Here is a 23517-nt window from a genome sequence, read left to right as displayed (position 1 = left end):
ATATATAGAAACATCACATTGTATACCATAAATATACATAATTATGTCAATTAAAAATAAAACAAAAAAATCATTATTATAGCAAGTTGAAAAGGTCCATGTATCAAATAGTATTATTTCATATCATAGTTAAATTGCTAAAATGATGACATTCTTTTTACTCTTGAGAAGCTTAATTTATCCATCTTTGATATAGAAACATTTTTATATCACATCTTAGGATAAGAGGCACTGTGCACCATAATGATATTTGCAATCTATCTGGAAAAACCTTTCTATAAAAAGCATGGTGGAATAATGGTCAATGATATTGGTAATTTCATATAAAAATAAATCACAAAATTGAATGAGAGAAAGCAGAGACTCAAACACATATCTGTACACCAATATTCATAATGGCATTATTCACAACAGCCAAAAGGCAGAAACAATCCAAATGTCTACTGACAGATGAATGGCCAAACAAAATGTGGTAATACATACAACGGAATATTATTCAGCCTTAAAAGGGAGGAAACTCTGATAAATGCTACAGCATGGATGAACCTTGAAAACATTTTGCTAAGTGAAATAAGCCAGGACAAAAAAGCAAATATTGTATGATTCTGCTTAGATGAAGTACCTAGAATAGCCAAATTCAAATTCATAGAGACAGAAAATAGAATAGTGGTTGCTAGGAGCTGGAGTGTGGAATGGGGAGGCGTTATTGTTGACCGGGTACAGAGTTTCCATTTGAGATGATGAAGTAGTCCTCAAGATGGACAGTGGTGATGCCGCACAAAAATGTGAATGTACTTAATGCCACTACCGAAGTATGTATTTTAAAATGGTTAAAATGGTGAATTTTATGTTATGTATATTTTAGCACAATAAAAAAAGTCAAATGAGAAACACTCATGGCAACTTCTTTTACGATTTTGACCCCATATTCTACTCCTCTGCTTAAACAAACAAAATATTAAAAACCAACCAGAAAAATCAGTATTATTCACAGAATTACAGCTTAAAATATGTACACATCATAAAATTAAAAAAAAAAACTTTGGTTCATCACTCCAAAGCCAGTTATCCTGTGTTTATTACTAAAATAATTCACGTCCATCATAATTATGAATGATGTATTTACATTAAGCACAAGCTCCAACCAAACATACAGAGAGAAAGGGGGAGAAACTGAACCAATGCAATTGTGTCAACAGACTGACACAGCAACCATCTGTTGACATTAACGTCCTTTGAATCCAAGAGACTCAAATCATGTGGTGGGACAGGATCTTCACCTTAGTTGTGAAGTCCTACTTTCATGTCACAGGGCACTTCTGGAAGGAAGTTCTGTAACGGCCAGCTCTAAGTACTTGCAGATTTCCTACTAGTCCTACACAGGAAGTCATTCTTGTGTCTCACCTGCATAAGTTCCTGTTATGAGGCCAGGGGACTAGTGAGTTGAAATCTAGTTCCAGGGAGTGATGTCATCTTGACTGAACTATGATCCTGGTGACCTGTTCCCCAACCTGGTGTTGTTGCAGCCTTTCAGCTGGGGTTTGGGTTATAAGGGGGCCAAAAAGGAAAAAGGGAAGTAGAATAATAGAAAAAACAAAAAGAAAAAGGGAAAATGCTTGCACATTTCCTTTGTTTCACTAGAGCATTTTCTGTTCCATTTAATTAGATGGGAGGACCTGGTCGATGGCAGATGGTAGTTGTACAGATGCTCCTGGATTGGGGGTGGGCTCTCACCCAGATCTCAAAAATACAAAGAAAATTAAAACACTTCAAAAATTTCTATTATTTCTGGTGGTTTCTAACTTGGAAATACTGACTTCTTCTTTGTCTACAGTTTAAAAAAAAACAGATGTTAACACTTTTAAAACAATTGTACATTTTTGCAACAATGCATAACTACAGGAGCTATCTTAGCAACAAAAAGAAGTAACAAATACAAATGTTTGGAGATGTGTGAATACTTACATTCTTTCTACATCATGTCAAATAGGTTAGTTCAAATCTGAGAATCTTATCACCACAGGTAACAACTAGGACTGCCATTCAATTCCATTTAGATGAAATCCTTTGCTTCTTAGTATTCCAAGCCAAAAAGTAAAACAAAGTCAAGCATAAGAAGCAATGGTAGAAATGGATAATATTTCGCAAGGAAAGGAACGGAGGCATTTCTTTAAAAAAAAAAACGGGGGGGAGATATTAAAAGAAGAAGAGATGTAATGTTTCACCATGTTTATTTGACATCATGATTTCTTAGTCCTCACACAATTTGGAAAAACAAGAACTTCCTTCCCTTTTTTGTTGCATGTGTGTTAGCAGGAGTAGGAAGAATGGAATATGAAGGAACAAGCAGAGGGTGCAGAAAATGGAAAGATGGTGAAAGAAAGATGCTGTTGAAGACACAGAGTGAGTGTTTATAAGAACCATTCTCTAAATGAGTAGTATCAACCAGGAGTACAAAGCCGACAACATGGAGTGTCTTCTCACAGAAATAATCCGGGACCACATTCAACATACATTAATTACACAGCATCAGGGTACAGGTTTTCCATCAGAAATTATGTGCATATTTTTTTCCTCATTTTTAAGTTGCATTGATAACATTATTCATGAAGTACTTTTAGTGTATTATTAAGCAAATATTTATTTGATCATATAAACCAATCCTGGTCAGCAAAAAGCACTGTTAGCTGCCATGTAAAGGTCCTTCTTTCAAGTAAAACTTCATTCTACACTCACAGCTTCCTATCAGAGGAACTTCTTGAAGAACTCCTTCAGTTGGCTTTACAACTTATCTGCAACACCAAATGTGGATTAAATTCAGATCGCACCTTGGTTGAAGATATGTATATAACCATCTCTCGCAAAATTAGCTAGTATCTAGTAATTGTAAACAAATTGTTCTCTTTTAGCCATTTTCCCCCCATTTCCTCTAATGGTCTTTATCCAAATGCTTTGGTGCTCCATAAGTGACTGTGAGGCAGAGGTGCCTCAGTGCTGGAGATGGCTGTCACAGAGAAGACCAGAATGTGTGAAGATAACCCTGCATTACGTTCATCTCATCAGTTCTGCCCAATCCACAGGGGTAAAAAATGGATGAGATTTGATATCTTCAACACCAGCAACTCCAGCACCAAGTCGTTCCAGAGGATTGAACTGCAAGAGCTAAAAAAGACAGACTTAGTGAGTAACAGGAATCTAACCGGCAAATCAAAAGAAAACCAGTATTTGAAAGGAAACAACTTCTAAATTCAACCCTGATAACAAATAGTCTTGATTAATAGCCAAGTGACCATGTTTTCCTGAAAGGGAGCTATGTCTAATACCACTCTAGCTGTGGGGTGTGAGAGATACCCGAAATGAGTTTACGGCTTTTCAACTGTTGGGAAACATGGCCTTGAGTAACTCACTTTGTTTCCCTCATCCTCACGTAGTATAATAGGATAGTTACACCTATCAATTTCCTACTCCAAAAGTACATCATGACATTCATTAGATATTGCACTAGATTCTGAGAAGCCAGTTACTTCCTTCATGATTAGGAAATTTGGGAAGCACAGTAAGTCTTTAGACCCCTAATGAACTATGTATGTATTGAGACTAAACTTTACCTAAAGTGTGAATAAGCTGATTAGTATTCCAAAATCACTAGTCTTTGGCATAGTTGACACAAATGAAATAATTTAATCTAATGAATGAAACAAGTTTTGGTTTCTTCAGAAATCAGAATCATGTGTAAAAATAAGTGAAAATTTTTTGTGGCTTAATAATGTTACATGTAACAGAATCATTAAAAACGTGGGAAAACAGCAGTAGTCATATACAATTATACAGGAACTCGAGGCATGCTGGAAGAATATGCCTTGTGACATTCAGGCACCCTCAAATTTTTTTGTTCACGCACCCTCAAATTTTTTGTGTTCAGGCACCCTCAAATTTTTGTGTTAACAGCTTTACTGAGAGATAATTTACATAGCATATAATTCATCCATTGTAAGTGTACAATTTGATGACTTTTAGTAAATTTAAAGTGTTGTGCAACCATCCAGTTTTAGAACATTTTGATTACCCTAAATAGTTTCCTCATGCCATCTACAGTTAATCCCCACTCCCATCCCCAGTCCTAGGCAACCACTAACCTGCCTTTTGTCTCTATAAAGTTGCCCTTTCTGAACATTTCATGTAAGTCCAATCATAAAATATGTAGTCTTTTGCTGCGGCCTTCTTTCACTCATCATATTGTTACTGAGAGTCATCCACGTTGTAGCAGGTATCAACAGTCCATTCCTATTTCTTAGTATTCCATTGTTTGGATGCACCATACTTCATTAATCCACTCACTAGTTTTTAGACACTTGGACTTTTCTCCAGTTTGGGGCTATAATTAACAATGTTGCTATTAACGTTCATGTATATGTATTTGTGTAGACATATATTTTCATTTTTCTTGATTATGTTCCTAGAAGTAGAATTGCTGGGTCACATAATGAGTTTATGTTTGACTTTTTATAAAACTGCCTAACTTTTCCAAATTAGTTGTGCCATTTTACATTCCCACATTTATGTATAAGGGTTTCAGTTTCTCTACAACCTCAGCTCTTGGTACTGTCCGTCATTTTGATAATAGCCCTTCTCTCAGTATTAGTAGTATCTTATTAAGGTTTTAATTTACATCCCCTAACAACTAATAATGTTGAGCATCTTTTCATCTGCTCGTTAGCCATTCAAATAGCTTTCTTAGTGAAATATCTAACTTTCTGCCCATTTTAAAACTGAATTGTCTATCTTACTGAATTACAAGAGTTTTTTATATAAGTTCTGAATGTAAGTCCTTAATCAGATACATGATTTGCCAATATTTTCTACCAGTCTGTGGCTTGTCTCCATTTTCCTTCTTTAAAATTTTTATATTTTTATTATTTATTCATAGAGGCGGGGTCTCGCTATGCTGACAAGGCTAGTCTCAAACTCCTGCACTCAAGAGATCCTCCTGCCGTGGCCTCCCAAAGTGCTGGGATTACAGGCATGAGCTACCCACACCCAGCCTATTGTCTTCATTTTCTTAATGGTGACTTCAGAATTCACAAGTTTTTAATTTTAAGGAAGCCTAGTTTATCAATTTTTCCTTTCAAGGACCATGCTTTTGGTATCACATCTAATACTTCTTTGTCTAATCCAACATCAAAGATTTTCTCCTTTGTTTTCTTCTACAAGTTTTATGGCTTTAACTCTTACATACAAGTATGTGAACTATTTTGAGTTACGCTTTGCATGCAGTACGAAGGGTCTAAGTTCATTTTTTTAGCATGTGCATATTCAACTTCCCAGTGCCATTTGTTAGAAAAACACCATGGTCTTACAACTATCGTGGCTTTACAACTAGTGTGGAAATCAAGTAGTATAAGTTCTCCAATTTTGTTATCTTGAAAATTGTTTTGGACATTATAGGTCCTTTGCCTTTTTATGCACAGTTTGGAATCAGTTAAAGGTTTCCCAACTTTGCTGATCTTTGCAAAGAACTACCTTGTCTGTGTGTGTGCGTATGTTTTTAATTTTACTCTTATTCTTCTGTTTTCTATCTTATCTGCTTTCTTTCTTCTGCTTGCTTTGGATTTACTTTGCTCTTTACAGTTTCTTTTCATAATTTCTTTCTTTTTTAAATTTAGAGGCACTATGTTGCCAGAGCTGGTCTTGAACTCCTGGACTCAAGTGATCCTCATGCCTCAGCCTCCTAAGTAGCTGGGACTACAGTAGCACACAACCACATCTGGCTTTGTTTCACAGTTTCTTAAGGTACAAGCTAAGACTTCGATTTGAAACCTTCCTCTTTTTTTTCTAATATAGCCATTTAAAGCCACAAATTTCCCTCAATAATTAATTTAACTGCATCCTATACATTCTGATATACTGTATTTTCCTTTTTGTTCCATTTAAAAATCTTTTTTAGCTTTTCTTGATATTTATTCTTTGACCTATACATAACTTAGAAGTATACTGTTTAATCTTCAAATATTTGTAGATTTAGTAGATCTCCTCTTGTTATTTCTACTTTAATTCTGTTATGGTTATTGTAATCAGTGTACAATGTAGTTCAGTATACACTGTATGAATTCATACCCTTTAAATGCTGAAACCTGTTTTATGGCCTACCGTGATATGCCTTGGAGATTGTTTTGTGTGTACTTGATAAGAATGTGTATTCTGTGGTCACTGGGTGAAGTGTTCTAAACATGTCAGTTACGCCTGTTTGAGTCGTCAATGTCCTTACTAGTTTTCTACAAACTATGGAGAATGGGGGATTGAACCTCCACTTATTATTACTAAATTGTCTATTTTTCCTTTCAATTCAGTTCAATTTTTTTCCTATATTTTGAGGCCATTATTAGTGCATATACATTTGTAATTGTTACAGTTACCCATGTGCTGACAATCATTATGAAACATTTGTCAGTCTCTAATAAACCTATCTTAATATCCATTTTGTCTGATATTTAATATTGTCACTCTAGCTCTTTTGTGGTTACTGTTGGTATGGTTTATCCTTTTCCATCCTTTGTCTTTCAATCTGTTTGTGTTTTTTAATTTAAGGTGTGTCTCTCATAAACAGAAGATAGCTGGAAATCCAGCTTAACAGAATCTGCCTTTTGTTTGGCATGTTTAGATACTCAGTTTATTGACATTGTGGGTTTATATTTGCTATTTTGCTACTTGTTTCCTAGATTTACTGTCTTATTTTATCTTCCTTTACTGCCTTCTTTTGTGTTAAATGCTTTTTGCTATACCATTTTAGTTTCTCTACTAATTTTCGTTTAGTATTTTGTTTTTAGGGTTTTTTTTTTAAGTGGTTGCTGTATCCTTACAAGATGCATCTTATCACTTAATATATCACTTATCTTATAACATAATTTATCTACTTCAAAATAATAGTAATTTAGAAAAAGGTAGAAATTTTGCTCCACCACATTCCCCTTCGTCTATTATTGTCATATATATTTAGATTTTGCTTCTATATATGTTAAACCCAATAGCATGGTTTTATAATTGTTGCTACATGCAATCTTTTATCTTTTAAATAAGAAGAAATATATTTAGTCATTTCTATGAACTCACAGCTACAATTTTTAGTGTTCCTCATTTCCTCCTTGCAATTAAGTTACTACTTGGTATCATTTCTTTCCAGCCTAAAGAAATTACTGTGGTATTTCTTATAAGGCAGTTCTGCTAGCAATAAACCTTTCCAGTCTTTCTGTATTTGGGAATGTCTTTCTGCACCTTCATTCTTGAAGGATAATTTTGCTGAATTTTTAATTTACTGCTACTTCTTGATTTCAGCACTGTGACTGTGTCATTCCACTATCTTCTGTCCTCCATTGTTTTTGATAATTAGTTAGACATTAATGCTTCCTTCTATGTAAGTTATTTTACTTTTACTGCTTCCAAAATTTTCCTGTTTTCATCTTTCAACAATCTGTCTAAATCTGTCTAAGTATAGACCTCTTTGTATTTTCCTACATAAGGTCTGTTGAGTTTCTTGGAAACATAAGTTAATGTTTTTCATCAAATTTGGAAAGTTTTTAGCCATTATTTCTTTTTGCTGTCCCTTTCCCTTTCTTCTCTCTTTCTGGGACTACCACTATATGTCTATTGGTACAGTTCCATTCATTTTTTTTCAATTTTTGTCTATTTTTCTAATTCAATAATTTCTATTAATTTAAGTTCATTTATTACTCTGTCTTCTTCTATCTCAAATTTGCTGTTAGCTGCTTCAGTCATTTTTTTCCAGTGAATTTTTCATGTCAGTTGTTGCATTTTTCAACTTGTGACTTCTACTTAGTTCTGTTTTTTGAACATATACTTTCTATGTCCTTATTACAGAACTTTTTATTGATTGTTGTCATATTTTCCTTTAATTCTTTAAACATAGTTTCATTTAGTTCTTTGGAAATATTTACAATAGTTGCTTTAAAGTCTTTGTAAATCTAGCATCTGGCTACACTCAGAGACAATTTCTACTGAAGGCTTTTCTTCCCCTGAATATGGGCATACTTTTTTGTTTTTGTGTATGTCTTACATTACACTTCACTGAAAACCGGACATTTTAGACAGTATATTTTAGCAACTCTAGAATCTGATTTTTCCCCATGAAGTTTATCACTGCTGTTGAATTGTTTATTCTTTGGTAACTTGTTTCAGTTCGACCTGTAACGCTGCTAAGTCCCCTTCTGACTGCACTGTAATGTGCAGCTGCTGACAACTTTGCACATGTTTTTCTTCTTAAAGTTAGCTTTCTGGGGGTCACCCCTGCGTCTGCATTGCTTAGTGGTCAACCAATGACTGAACAGAGGTTGTATTCAAATATCTCAGCCCTTCAAGCTTCTGTCCTCTGCCAATGCATAGGAGAATACATTCAAAGTTTAGGCCACAAAACCATGTCTGCCCTGGCTTTTACTTTCTGCTGGGTCCATTCCCTGTTCCTGTGCACATTCATGCAGCCTCAGGATCAGTCCTCATGGTTACCCCACCCTGGCAGAACCTTTGCACATGATCAAGCAAAGAGGGGAGACTGAAAGCAGCCCTGGTCAAGAATGCCAGAGAGTACTACTGTTCTTTCCCACAGTTGAGCTGATTTTTTGTTTTTTGGTTTTTTTTGGTTGTTTTGTTTTTTGAGATGAAGTCTCGCTCTGTCCCCCAGGCTGGAGTGCAGTGAGTGGCATGATCTTGGCTCACCACAACCTCTACCTCCCAGGTTCAAGCAATTCTCCTGTCTCAGCCTCCTGAGTAGCTGGAACTACAGGCACCCATCACAACACCCAGCTAATTTTTCTATTTTTAGTAGAGACAGGGTTTCACCATATTGGTCAGGCTGCTCTCGAACTCCTGACCTCAGATGATCCACCCACCTTGGTCTCCCAAAGTGCTAGGATTACAGGCATGTGCCACTGTGTCTGGCCAGTTCAGCTGCTTTTTTAAACATAAACACCTTTCAGATTGTTGTATCCTTTGATCCATTTCCAAAGCACTGAAATGACTGGTTTTTCAACAAATCTCTCTAACTTCATACTTTTTGGGGGAAAGAAACTCTGGCCCCAACTAACTCATGAAGCCACAGCCACTCAAATTCAAGAATACTCACAGTAAATTTTTTTTTCCATAGAATGTAGTCAAGTGCAACTGAAATGTTAAATTATTTATTTACAACATTTGTTGTCCAATACGTAGGAAATTCCACTCTTGGACTTTAATCAAAGCTTCTATTTCTTCTCTTTCTTTTTTCATTATTTCTAATTTTTCTTTCAATCATGATTCATTAATTCAATTATTTGTAAGATAAATATCAATTGATTGCCTATTATATGCCTGTCCACTACTTTTTTTTTAGAATTTTTCACCTGTGTCAACAGCAGTAGCCTCATTCTTCATCAGTAGCCCTATAATTCCAATATATGCTTCATCAAACTGCAAATTACTGTGTCATAAATGTTCATCATTGACTATCAATAATAACATAGCTATACATGATATCACATGCCAGGCATTATTCTAAGTGCTTACGATAGGTTAACTCATTTAACTCACAGCTCTATGAATAGCTACTGTTATCTCCACTTTATAGATGAGAAAATAGAAGCTCAGGGAAATTAAGTAACTTGTTTAAGATCATACACGTAGTAAGTAGCAAAAACAAGACTTGAATTCAAGAACTCTGACTCTGGAATCCATTCCTTAACAACAACATTACACTGTCTCATGAAAGTGAGATCTGCAAATGCTAAGAATCTATTACTTCACTTGGATAAGCATACATTTCAAAAGACTATACTAACAGTCTTTTACTTGAAATTATGTCTAGCACTCAAATTGAACCATACTACTTTTATTAAAGCTAATTGCTCAAAGAATTTTTATATTAGCAGTTGTGACAATTTGTTAGGAAAAGCTATTGTTATAAAACAAACATCATAGGAATATCCTACATGTATCCGATCCACTTTCACAATCGGACAATTTATGTCTACTGACTGAAATGTGGATGGCATCAAACATTTTAATATAAACCTAATATTTCAAATATTTGTAAGAATTAACTGCAATGACAGCATTATATTTTAGTATTTCAGGAAACATATAAACATGTAAGTTCTTTTTCATTATCAACAACTGGCTTCTTTCTAAAACATTGATTTAAATGTGAAATTCCAAAGGTTCACATTTTGACTTTTACTAAAGTCAATTTAATTAGTTCATGAACTCCTCTATATATTTGCAAGTATAAATCTATAGGCAAAAGTATAATTGTTTTACCCATGACTATCTTGTTTATTCTGCCATTTTAAAGGCTGGAACACGCCTCAAGAGAGGTTACACAAAGATTCTGTTGCTTAAGAAAACGTCAGCTAGTGGCACATCCAAGATAATGAATCCGAGACAGTAGCTGCCAACCTCCTCTCTCCTGAAGAAGAGGCAACAGAGCCAAGCAATGAGGGCACAAAAATTTGTTTTGGTCTTTTCCTCACATAATTTCTTAAAACTGACGAAGCAACTGTGTCATAATTAACTAAATGTACATGCTAAAGCACAAACATACATGCTCTGAGGGATTTTTTTCAGATTGCATTTAAAATGTAATTATGTTTACTTTAGCACCATTCACTTAATTCAGACAGATGACTGAACCAGGGGTACAGGAGATTATGAAATCTAAGAACACAGCAAGGAGCTAAAAGACCAAAGAGGAGAAGATTTCCCCCAAGTAGAATAATTATTTCCATATAAATCATTTTGTGATTTTTTTTAAAAGTGACCTCTATGACCTGTGAGGTAGTGGAAAAGGAAAGTCAAAATGACAAATTGCTAATCATGCCAAGAGACCCCTTTTCCCTTTCCTGATGATATTTCCTCAACATGAGTGGTAGTTTCCTTAGGCAGACCAATGACATAATGCTGATTTACTACACAAGCTATACATCTCTGAGTTTGGGGACTTAGCATACCTTAAGCCTAGACTCCTTCACAATATAACTTCTAACAAAGACAAAAGCAGAACTTGATAACTTATTATGGGGAATTCTATTTTTAATATTATATAATAATGACTACTTCTTTAAGGAAGAGAAACAAAAAATAGCAGTTGCTAGTTTTTCCTAAATTATTTACTAAAAAATAATTTGAATTTATCTCATGCCACAACAAATAAGATGAAATCAAATCAATAGGTGCTCTTTTTTTCCCATTAGAATGAAATGTTTTATGTATTGCTTCATTATCTCTTAATCTAAAGTGCTCTAGGTATTCTCATCTCAGCATTTCCAACCTGATTGTTTCTTTATAGTTTACATACTCTGGGCAAATTAATCTTTCTGAAGTACAACTCTGAACCTTTTATTCTTCTCCACAAATTCCAAATCTCAAATTTTAATGAATTAAATATTATCACTCTACTCTTGTATTTGTGATGATAGAAGCCCATAAGAGAATCCCAACTTACTTTTTATACTCACCAACTACCCCCTTCCTCTATGTATCTCTCTATTCCAGATAAATTAAACTTGGTTTTCTAAACTGCATCTGTAAGACTCCTTCCTTGCCTTTGTTCAAGCCATTCATTACACCAAGACTACTCTTCCCACATCCTACCTTGCCATGCTGAAATTCTAAGGCCCAGCAAAAGTAACATCCATTCCACAAAAACTTTCCCTAATACTACCACTGCATTGATTATATCCGCCTCCTTCTTTTGACTTGCCACAGTATTTTTTAAAACTCTGACAGCCTTTATCAATTTCCATGTGGTATGGTTATTTACATGTCTTACCTATGCAGCTTATAGCACTGTGCCTTGTATACAATATTTGTTGAATAAAAGCAAAATCACTCTTCAAGAGAATACTAGTTAATTATCTTAATATATTCTCCCCTGCCTTTTTTGTTTTCCCTGATTAAAAAAAAAAAATGCATGTTTCGTCACATAGTTTTAGTTCTTGATCTTTTTCAAAGAACTTTATCCATTCTATTTTTCATAAAAGTATAAGGATCCCAGGCCTGCTTTTTCCTGCTGATAGTCCAGCAAGGGGCCTGTCACACCACAGTACTAACAACCCTCAATATACTCAGCAAAAATTCACTACACAAAACTAGAGGAGTAATTTAATTATGGGGAATCAATCTAAGAAGCTCACTGGGGTTCCAAACCTGTCTCTGGGATACTGAATTTTAATTATCAATGGTCTCTTTCTTCAAAGCCACCAGAAATGTAATCACTGACACCAGTGCCCAAGTTCCACCAATGATCAAGTATCTAACTTGACAAGATCTTAAAATATGTTTCTCCTAAGCAACCTGAGTGTCCATTACTGTTTACAAATAAGAATTAAAAATTGAAAATAGCCATTCATATAAGGCTACAAAATGTGACTGCAAAATGAGAGAAGCCCCAGACAAGCTGAAAGCAATATTCAAATCACATATTTACACAAATATATAGAACTGACTAAATGTGAGCCCTGAATTTTGGGAAAAAAAATTAATACCAAGAAGTTTTAACTATACTCTCTGACCCCATCAATAGTTTGATGACAGCAAAAGCCTGAAAATATACAATATTAATTCTGAATGCATCTTTGTTTTAGGTTAAATGGGTTTTTCTTGCCTCAAGCTAATCTCTTTTTAAGGTTTTGGAGGTATGGGCTCTGCTAATCTGCATGGTTGATAAACCTGGCCAATAGGTCAATTAAATTACCTGTTGAATGAGTGAGCGAGCCTCTTCAGAGACACATTCTGGCATATTCAAAGTAGTGTGAGTATTTATTCCTGCTGGATGGCATTCAACCAGAGTCTGAAACAATCAATCAGGTAAACTTCTTATCCCAAATAACATCATATTTTGTTCTATCAAAGGATTTATGGACAGCAAGTACAGAGAGCTCAACAAATGTTTTAGTTGGAGGTGTAGTAATCAATACACCGCTGCCTAAGCAGTTTAGGATAAGGGCTATGAGCCTATAGAACTTTTAACTGAAATGAAGACAATCACCATGATCACATCATAAGCTTATGCTACTGTCCCGTTGGCCTTAGTTATAAAATTAATGGCTCGGAATATTATAGAAAAGCTTAAATCACATGCAAAACTAAAAAGGAATTTGATATCTTTAAAATGTTTTAATGTTTTAAAATCCTTCAAAGTTTAGAATTTATTTGTAACACTTTACATATGTATAGCGCTTTACAGTTTAAATGTATGTAAAGGTGATTTGTAAACTCCACAACAATCTTAGGACAGTATTATCTACAAACGTAGATAGATGACTATTTACAAAAGTATAACTGTTCATTTCTTCTGTTTTCTTCCCAAAAGGCAATCTGCACAGTACTTTATTAAAATGTACTAACTCAAACATCATCATCAAAAGTTATTGATCTGAGAGTATAATTTCTGTCCTTAAGCTAGGATAGGAAAAATTTATGGGACTGAGAAAAAGATAATGTTAATTTTAATATCTATGTTAATTTTCTTAAATAAGAATTCTCTCCTGGTTTCAGACAAGACGTTTAAAACACCCAGAGAATTTTAATACATCCTTACATAAACCTTACAGATTTAACTCTGTTAAAGCTGAATCATGGAAAATTAAGAGAAAAAAGGTTTAATCATATTTCACTGTGAAACACTGTGACATAAAGTAATTTACCATCAATTTATTCAATGTAATGAAATCCAACTTTTAAAAATATCTGGAATCTTGATAAACTTGCATTTCTCTGCTTGATTTTTGTATCGAAGTTTTTGTTGCTTGGTCCCTGATTAAAAACTAAGGGTGAAGGCTAATGTTCTCAATTAGAAATCAAGGTAGCATCTGGGTAAATTTATTAAACGTCCAGGTCACTGCTTACCTTGCCAGTGAGAAGTTCAAAGAGGACAGCACCCAAACTCCACCAATCACAGGCTTCAGTTTCTTCAGTGATTGCTCCAACCTCTAAACACACCAAAAAAGGTTGATATTAAAATTCCAAAGGTCAATTAAACTTTCAAAATTAACATGTATTAGCAAGGTGACCTTTATAATGCTGAGAGAGCATATACTAAATACTACTGGGCTTTCAAAATTCCTGAAAGTTACTTATCCCTTTGGTCACCTACTGTGGTTGCATTTTTTTTTTTTTTTGATGCAGTCATATATTAAACTGAGACATTTGTTCTTCAGTTGATAGAGGGACACCTTCAAGATGTTTTACTTAAAAGTTACATGAACCTACTAGATCAGCATTTTGCTTAATTTTTTAAATTTGAGAAAGTATAGCCAATTCTACCTCATGAGAGATTTTTTTTGTTTTAGAAATAGACTCTTCAGGTTCTGAAGGAACTTTAAAAATTATCTAAACCAGTATTAATTATCCTTTTACTTGCAGGTTAGAAACCAGAGAAATGAAATACCTTGTCCAATGTCATATTGTGGCAGAACGAAGACTTATAGTATCATCCTCCCTCTCCTATGTAATCAATTGTTTTCAACCAAAGGAGGAGCATGTGAGATGCAAATCCACCCATTTTGCTAAAGTACAGATAGATACATTGTTTTAAGCCACAACTGAAACTACTGGGTAAGATAAGGGATTTCAGAATATCTACAAATTACACTTTTATCTGTGTTATCCCTATCTCTTGCCAGCATAAGTTCCTGAAATGTAATTTGAGTTTTTAGGTGTCGTCTTTCAGGTTCCTGTACAAATCAGCACCAACTCCTCATTTCATCAGTTTTTTTATTTTTTTTGAGGCTTTCAGCCCTTAAGTTGTGCTTTCCTAATGGCATTAAATTAGTCCCTAAGCCTTGCCAATATCTGCCCTTTCATTTCTGTTTGACTGAAAAAAAAAAACCCTACAATTCGACTATAGGTAACCCACAATTCATAACTATTTTCAGAAGTTTATAAGCAGTTAGGTTGGAACTTGGAAAGTAAAACATGTAAGGGGTACTCAGGTGTCCAGCCTTTTAACCAATGCTTGGTCAATCTACTTGGGTGGGAGAATCCCCAAACTCACAAAATAGCGTGAGCAACAGTTTTAAAGCAAAGGTTATATGTACCAGAAAAAGAAAAGAGCCATTACTATGCAAAACACTGAAATTACTCCATTCAGCAAACTTTTTCTACATCCCTTTTTCTGAGGTTCAAACAGCCTATATAGAACTATATAGAACTCTACCCCTTCACAGCCCTTCCCCAGCCCACCCTCTTCCTGAAGTGCTTCATGCCAAATCAGTTTCCATTCTCCAACTAGCTCTCCAACCACCTCTCAACTAGGTAATAAAAAGAAACCAGATATTAACTAATTCAAACTAGTATATGAATGACTCAAAGCCTCCTAATTTTCTTAGAACTATTTGTATTTATAAAATACTTGCTTGTTTGAAAAATTGATAACTACCTAACAATAGAGATTTAATCATATATGTTGTGGCACATCTGTATGACGGATTACTATTACAGAACCATTTTAAAAAGGGTGGCTTACACCTGTAATCCCAGACTTTGGGAGGCCGAGGCCAGGAGTTCAAGACCAGCCTGGCCAACGTGGTGAAGCCCCATCTCTACTAAAAATACAAAAATTAGCTGGGCATGGTGGTGGGTGCCTGTAACCCCAGCTACTCGGGAGGCTGAGGCAGGAGAATCACTGGAATCTAGGAGTCAAGAGGTTGGAGTGAGCTGAGATCACGCCATTGCACACACTCCAGCCTGCGCAACAAGAGCAAAACTCCATCTCAAAAAATAAAATAAAATAACACCTACATATACTTAAGTGAATGTTTGTATATATAATGTTTCTTAAAAAGCTATAAAATACAATTCTAATTTTAAAAGTACACATTTACTAAAAAGACTGGTAAGAACATATAACAAGATGTTTTACTGATTTGCCTCTGGGATGGTGAGTTGTTTTTTTTTTTTTTGAGTCGGAGTCTCACTCTGTAGCCCAAGCTGGAGTGCAGTGGCACAATCTTGGCTCACTGCAACCTTCACCTCTGGGGCTCCAGTGATTCTCCTGCCTCAGCTTCCCAAGTAGTTGACAAGCAGCAATCATTGTAAATAAAGTGTTTATGGAATACTCAAATTAAACCAACAGTTAGATGCTGGAAGAATTTGTCACATAAATGACAAGACTTTATCCAAATATCAGAATGACAGCCCAATTTTAAAGCCACAGAGGCATACAATACATTAAAATGAGAATCAGTAGTAAATATCCCGAAGAAGTCCAGAAGTAGTTGGGACTGAGGCAGGAGAATCACTTGAGCCCCAGAGGCAAAGGTTGCAGTGAGCAGAGACACTCAGTTTTTTATTTTTATTTTTTATTTTTAGTAGAGGCAGAGTTTCACCATGTTGCCCTGGGTGGTCTCAAACTCCTGAGCTCAAGTTATCCACCTGCCTCAGCCTGCCAAAGTACTGGGATTACAAGCATGAGCCACTATGCCCGGCTGGTGAGTTTTTTTATTATCTACATGAATATGTAATTGTCACAAATTTTTAAAGTACAGCAAGATGATATGAAAACATTCAGGTTTGTTGGAAAAGTTACTCTGGAGCAGAGAAGACAAAACTATGTAAACCACTCCTCTCTTCTGTTCATCTGGATAGTTTTTTCCACAACTTTAATGCATGAGAAAGAATTTGGAATCGGGAGTCCTAGGTTGAGTCAAGGAATTCACTTGATCTCATCTATAGCATGAGGGTTATAGCTGAGGATCTCTAGGTTAACTTCAGCTTTAAACCCTGTTCATCTGCATATTTTTTTCCATAACTTTAATGCATGAGAAAGAACATGGAATCAGAAGTCCTAGGTTGAGTCAAGGAATTCACTTGACCTCATCTGTAACATGAGGGTTAGAGCTGAAGGTCTCTAGGTCAACTTTAGCTTTAAATTCTATGATTTGATACTCAAGGATTCTCTAAAATAGTGAAACTCATGAAGGACATATCCCTGAGTGCTCTCTTTCAAAGTACATATGCTACCCTTTCCAGATCAAATATATTGCCCTCACCCCCATTCCCCATTTCACAGGGAGCCACTATCACCTCTGGAAGTATACTCTTAGACTTTAGAAAGGGTGTGTGTTCTTAGAAATGTTAGGAAAGTAATAGGGAAATTTATCACAGTTCTATCATAAAATGTAACCTTTTGTACATTTACTTCCAGTCACAGCAAGCGATGAATTACATCATGTCCCTGCTCAAAATTCTCACTGACCATTAGATAACATTCAAACTTCTTGCTTAATTAGGTCTGAATATACAATTCGGCCTCCATAATAAGGTCTCAACCTATCGAATTCATTCAACCAACATACGTGAAGCAGCACAAACTAGGCACTGTACTAGGCACTATTCCTCCACAGAATTCTACGCGTTGGCCACACTGTTAAATAATGTGAAGCTAAAATCAGTTTTCTCACTAATGTGGTTAGTGATTTTATTTCTTAAGTATCCTTTTGTTCAAGAATTTCATTTAATCCATTTTCTTTAATCATATCACAAGCAGTGTATATTTCTTAGTATTATAAGGATCACCTGAGGTCAGGAGTTCGAGACCAGCCTGGCCAACATGGTGAAACCCCATCTCGACTAAAAATACAAAAATTAGCTGGGTGTGGTGGTGTGTGCCTGTAGTCCCAGCTACTTTTAGAGGCTGAGACAGGAGAATTGCTTGAACCAGAAAGCAAGGGTTGCAGTGAGCTGAGATTGCACCACTGCACTCCAGCCTGGGCAACAGAGTGCGACTCTGTCTCAAAAAAAAAAAAGTTTTATGCATTTACAATTCAAGATCCAAAGTTATCGGTCAACCATCAGTTCTGAATGTGCCACCAACCAGCTTTACTTTCCATTTAGAATGTTGCTTTGTTCACAGTAGATACACACTGCAATAATGATCGTAGCAATAATAAAATAGCAGCTACCATTTCCTGACCGCTCACTACATGTAAGAAACCATGTTTAACACTTTACAAGAACTATTTGCAATTTCTAAACAACCTTATGGAAGAACTAATTTGGGCATGGTGACTCTGGGAGAGAATATCGTATTTGTGTGTCCAGGAAGAAGCAGGACATCTGATCCAGTTAGCTTAGAGAAATGTAAAAGTTAATGAGATGGTTTATAGGGTCTAACAGCATGTGCTCAGGAGCTCTAGACTGAAGCCACATTCTAAGTCTCTGTTCATGAGGTTCCCTGTTAAAACTGAGCAGAGGACTGCTGAGATGGGTCTGCCTAATCAATGGCTAACATATTTATAAAGGTGCCTTTTAAATTCAGCAAAAGGGCCAAAGTGCCATCAACAATGTAGCCCAGATCCTCGAAAGCTACATGCTATGTTTGTTTTCCACACTACTGGGAGGAATGTCCACCCCAGATGAAATATGTTAGTGGGGAGGCATAGGGGGAGTGCTTGAAGCCACAAGATAAGCACAGTCCATATTCCTGAGCCTCAAAGACTTTCGTATGCAGGGAGGGGATGGAGTATTGTTTTACTATTACTATTTTTTAAAAGAAACAGACCTATTACAGAACACAATGTAAAATTTGCATGGATTTGCAAAATAAAAAGACTTCAGAGAAACCTCAGAATCATATTTCACTTGTCCCCTGGGATACTCATTTCACATCACCTCTACAGTCAAGTACATAAGCAGAAAAATGTGAGAGGCTCTTTATGAGACACACAAGGTGGATTACTTTATTGGTTTCTGTAAACTTGCTCAACTGAGGAGTGTAAGAACTAGGTTTACTGGCTTTATGCTGCTTTGAAATCTCTAGTAAATAAGGACCAATGTACTGCTTCAAATGTGGATTGCCACAGTGTCTGATGAACCCCAACCTGAATGGGAGTTAACAGAGACTGCAGCAAGAGATCTAAAAATCCCCTAAAGGAAGCCTATGCAACCCACAGCCTGTGGGCCGTGTGCAGCCCAGGAGGGCTCTGAATGCCACCCAATGCAAATTCGTAAACTTTCTTAAAACATTATGAGATTTTTTGGAGACTTCTTTTTTAAGCTCATCAGCTGTCATTAGTGTTAGTGTATTTTATGTGGCCCAAGACAATTCTTCCAACGTGGCCCAGGGAAGCCAAAAGATTGGACACCTCTGCAAAGCTTACTTACATTTCCACTCTTCAGTGGGCTTGCTAGCTAGTCCAGGACACCAAGTGGCACCTGAGATAACTACCGGAGACACTTTAGTGCTGTCAACCGTGGTCTACCTCCTTCACTCCCCGTTTCTTTTTCTATTTCCTGGATCTTCATCTCTTCTCTCTTCCACAGACAGCCTGCTTCATTTCCTCCTCATTGACCTTCTTTCCTTCCTCCTCTTGGATATGATTAATTCAGCTTTCTAAAAGCACTTAGCCCTAAGGAGACTGCTGGTCCCATCTAAGACAAACTGCTTCTGAAACCATGAAGGCACAGCTAGGTTGAATGTCATCTTTAAAGTAGTAGTAGAGAAGGATAAGAACTGTAAAAAGGTAAATTGGTTTTTCATGGAAACCAGGAAAGAAGACACTGAACAATTTTTAAGTCCATCCCCTTAACAATGCAGCTTGAAACGGTTCAAAATGACTTTATACCAAGCAGGGATTCATTAATTAATGTGAAATTGATATCATGACCAACTGTCCTTGATTTTCATACACGACTCTAAGCTACAACAAAGAGTTCTGTATTTAGGTAAGATATGAAGAAGAACTTCCTAACAGCTAGGAAGCTTAACTATTAGAACAGGTGACGGTAAGTACTTGTACAATTTCTTCTTTATAGGTGTTAAAACAGAAAAAAAATTTTTTTTCAATTATCAGAACAAAGAACTTTATTTGCTTGCCCTTTTAACATCCTTAAATATCACTAATTCTTAGATTAAAAATCTTAAGATATACACTGAAACTGTATTGCCAAAAAAGAAGCCTGACATTGTGTGGCTGTCAAAAACCATTACTCTAAAACTACTTTACTTGTAAAATCTACATAAAAAGTCTAAGCATAAACCAAGGACAATGATTTATACATAAAGTGACATGATAGTTACTACAGACATCAGGTGTAGGTGCCTAAAGTCAAAAATAGAGAATGAAAAGAAATACCAAGTCTCTGAGGCTATTTTAAAAGAATAACACAGTGAAGTTGAGAAATCCCCTTTAACTCCTATCTCGAATTTGAAAAATCTCTGAACACAAGCAGAAAAACATTTTGTTTTTTCTTTTCTGTTTTTTTTTTTTTAAGACAGGTTCTCATTCTTCACAGGCTGGAGTGCAGTGGCAGGATGATGGCTCACTGCAGCCTCAACCTCCTGGGCTCAAGCAATCCTCCCGCCTCAGCCTCCCAAGTAGCTGGGACCACAGGCATGCACAACCATAGCTGGCTAATTTTTAGTTTTATTTTTTGTAGACAGAGGATTTCACCATGTTGTTCAGGCTGCTCTCAAACTCCTGGGCTCAAGTAATTCTTCCACCTTGGCCTCCCAAAGTGCTGGGATTACAGACATGAGCTACCATGTCTGGCCTAGAAAAATATTTTAAAGGATAAATTCTACTACGTTTTTTGCCAATTTTCAAAACATTTTTCCTATAAAACACAAGGTGTTAAGTTTCTGGACATGCCCCATTCCCTACCACAACATTCTATAATTGCAATTTCTAGGCTTGGTAAAACAGTACCCTTATTCTCCACAAGTACAGTGGCACACTACAGGCATTAAGAAACGTGATCAGAGAAAAATAAAAACTATTCCCTCAGAAAACAATTTCTTAGTTTATTCCCACAAAAACTTAAGAAGAGATGGTGATATTAAAGAATCCTGGATTTTTGTCCTTAAGTCAAACAGATATATTGCCAGGGCTCTGTTATGCTGCTGTTTGAGCTTGGCTGAGCATATCACTATGCGTCTCTGAAAATGAGAACAGCAAGACCGCTAACATTCTTTCAACCTCTTATAATCTGTAATTTTATGATCCTGAAAGCATTTTCAAAGGCACTCATGAGCCTTTCTCACAACTTCTTCTCCCTTCATTAACCTAAGATGGCCAAAGAGTGGATTATGCTAAGATGAGCAAGCATTCCTCAATCTTCTTCCTTTTCCCCTTTTTCTACACAGCCACTCCTCTCTTTCCCTAGAAGACTAATTACCTGTTGGTAAGTGAAATGAATCAGGGTCACTAAATCTAATCATTATCATCTTTTAATGTAATGGAGACACAGAATCAGCTCCTGATTAGATTTCAACTCATCCATAAATTTTTAAGGACATCAAACATGTGCAAACTGTTTAGTAAAATTCTAGAACTTTCTCTTCAGTACTATCAATTCTGATATTCTAACTACAATATAGAATCTTACTGATTCATACTAATGATTCAAACTATCATATTTCACAAGTGAATAAAGATTAAATAAAACAAAAATATCACAACATAAAATGTGCTTTGCCCACCTTTGCTTTACTCATGTTTGACAACTCACAGAACACTCTTCAATAAGATAGATGTTTTTTAGAAAAATAATGCTGTCTTGGTAGCCCATATTGCCAAAGAGCTTGCAAAAAAAAAGAGAATAACCAAGTTTTATAGTCCTTATGATATTCAGAGTCTTCCAAGTCTCCCTCTTACAGCCAAAATAATAATGTTTACCCTAAATCCAGAACTGCAACTATAATAAGCTTAGCTCCTGAAAAGTAAAGGAGCAAAAAAGCAGAAAGCGTGGACTCAAGACAACCATAAGATATATGTATGGGAAGGGAAGGGAAAGAAGAACCACAGGCAGACTTGAGGAAGTCAGAAAGACATTGGAGAGACTATGTGATTCCAACATACTAAAATCATGATGTATGCTTTATGACACATGCTTACCTAAGCATGTAGGCCCTGCCTTTTAAGACTATGCAATTTAAACTGCATGGATTTGTCAAAGACATATGCAAAAATAACCAAAGACAGATCTAACATCATGCTGGAAATTGTATAGAAAATCGAGAAAACTAGAAACCGCAAGTGAAACTCAAGCTTTAAATGAAAATGTTTCTATAAAGTTTTATGAAGATGAATCATCTTGCATTTTAAGTAATTGTGGGGCCTTCAACATCCCAAATTCAGAAGTTACTTTTCTTTAAAAGACATCACACTGTTAAAATGCTTACTAGGGTAATCTGATATTCCACATTTACAGATATGTGTTGAGACACACCTTCAGACTGGTGAGGCCATTTGTTTCACTTCCCTGGCTTTTCCACTAAAGGAGATTCCACATAGGTCATCTCATTCTTCACCTTACCTTCACTAACAATATAGCTACCCATCCCCTTTCCAAAAATTCCCAGAGACAAGTCCATAACCTCCCTCTGGCAATATGTTTGTTGTTGCTATCTTCCCTCCCCGTGATACAGCAGGAAATATAGTATGTTCAGAATCTTCTTAAAAGAGAATTTCACTTATAAAGAAATTCTATTGTAATTTAGAATTTCTACACTATTTTTCTTAACTAGGTTTTTTTAAATGAATAGAATCTTAACAGCCTCAACTCTTTTCACTCTCAAAGTTATAGCAACTGTGGAACTGTTATTAAGAAGTCATATAAAATTTAATTAAAAAGCAGCAATCATTGTAAATAAAGTGTTTATGTAATACTCAAATTAAACCAACAGTTAGATGCTGGAAGAATTTGTCACATAAATAACATAACACTTTATCCAAATATCAGAATGACAGGCCAATTTTAAAGCCACAGACTCATACAATACATTAAAACGATAATCAGTAGTACATACACTAGGGAAGGAGGAAGAGAAACCGTTTTTAATGCCACAGGATTTTTTTCTCAAAATAATAAAAAATTTTCACTTTGAATATTTGATCTTAAGGATTCCAAAGCTCTCTTTGTGGGGGTGGGGAACATAAGTAACAAAAATATATTAACCTCTAGGATCAAAGAAAGATCCCTGGTAAATCAGACAACATAACAAATGCAAAGTTTTTTTTTTTTTCTTTTTCAATGATTATGTCATGAGGCAAATTCTTATAAACCTTAACATTAAGCACAATGTATACCTTTATGTATCAGAAAACTGGAATGTCTAAACTTTCTATAAATTCTTTAAGTGTTCAATAAGATTATTAAGTAGAAATGCTGCTACAATTGGTCAAGAATTTAACTTTCTTCCAAGGGAGTCAGACTTCATTAATGGACTTAGGAGTAGAGAAAGGTTAAACAAAAATCTAATCTGTCATTAATGACAACTTCGACCAAGGAAAAGAACATCTTTCTTTTGCAATGAGCATTCCATGTCAGCTAGGGCACAGAAACATTAGTACTGTGTTCCTACACAGACAATCTTTCCCCGCAGCATCTGTTGCTAATTGAAAGGGACTAGAATTACAAAATCCTAGTCAATTTCTCTCACCAGCTCTTGCTGTGTATAAAGATTTTCTATGCAGGGGCTGAGCATTAGTCTTTCACTGCAGCTGATAACTAAAGAGCAAAGAGAAAGAAATACAG

The 23517-nt window shown here is 35.6% G+C and overlaps 1 protein-coding gene across 6 annotated transcripts in view; it reads right to left on the bottom strand.

Annotated features, from left to right (window-relative positions):
• Positions 1-1060: 1060 nt before the first annotated feature.
• Positions 1061-23517, bottom strand: part of RPS6KC1 (ribosomal protein S6 kinase C1) — a 199864-nt gene continuing 177407 nt past the window's right edge. For all 6 annotated transcript variants that reach the window (XM_012459629.2, XM_064383496.1, XM_021677181.2 and 3 more), the window contains 3 exons: positions 13888-13970; positions 12734-12829; positions 1061-3162 (listed from right to left, as the gene is read on the bottom strand). In XM_012459629.2, coding sequence (XP_012315052.2) covers positions 3052-3162; positions 12734-12829; positions 13888-13970 — 290 coding nt within the window. In that variant the 3' untranslated portion in view covers positions 1061-3051. The remainder of the gene's footprint in view (positions 3163-12733; positions 12830-13887; positions 13971-23517) is intronic.

This window comes from Aotus nancymaae, unplaced genomic scaffold, assembly GCF_030222135.1.
Source record: "Aotus nancymaae isolate 86718 unplaced genomic scaffold, 86718_ANA_hifiasm-v0.15.2.pri h1tg000032l_0, whole genome shotgun sequence".
Taxonomy (NCBI): Eukaryota; Metazoa; Chordata; class Mammalia; order Primates; family Aotidae; genus Aotus; species Aotus nancymaae.
Note: the sequence above shows the minus strand (reverse complement) of the source record. Positions and strands in the feature narration are given on the sequence as shown.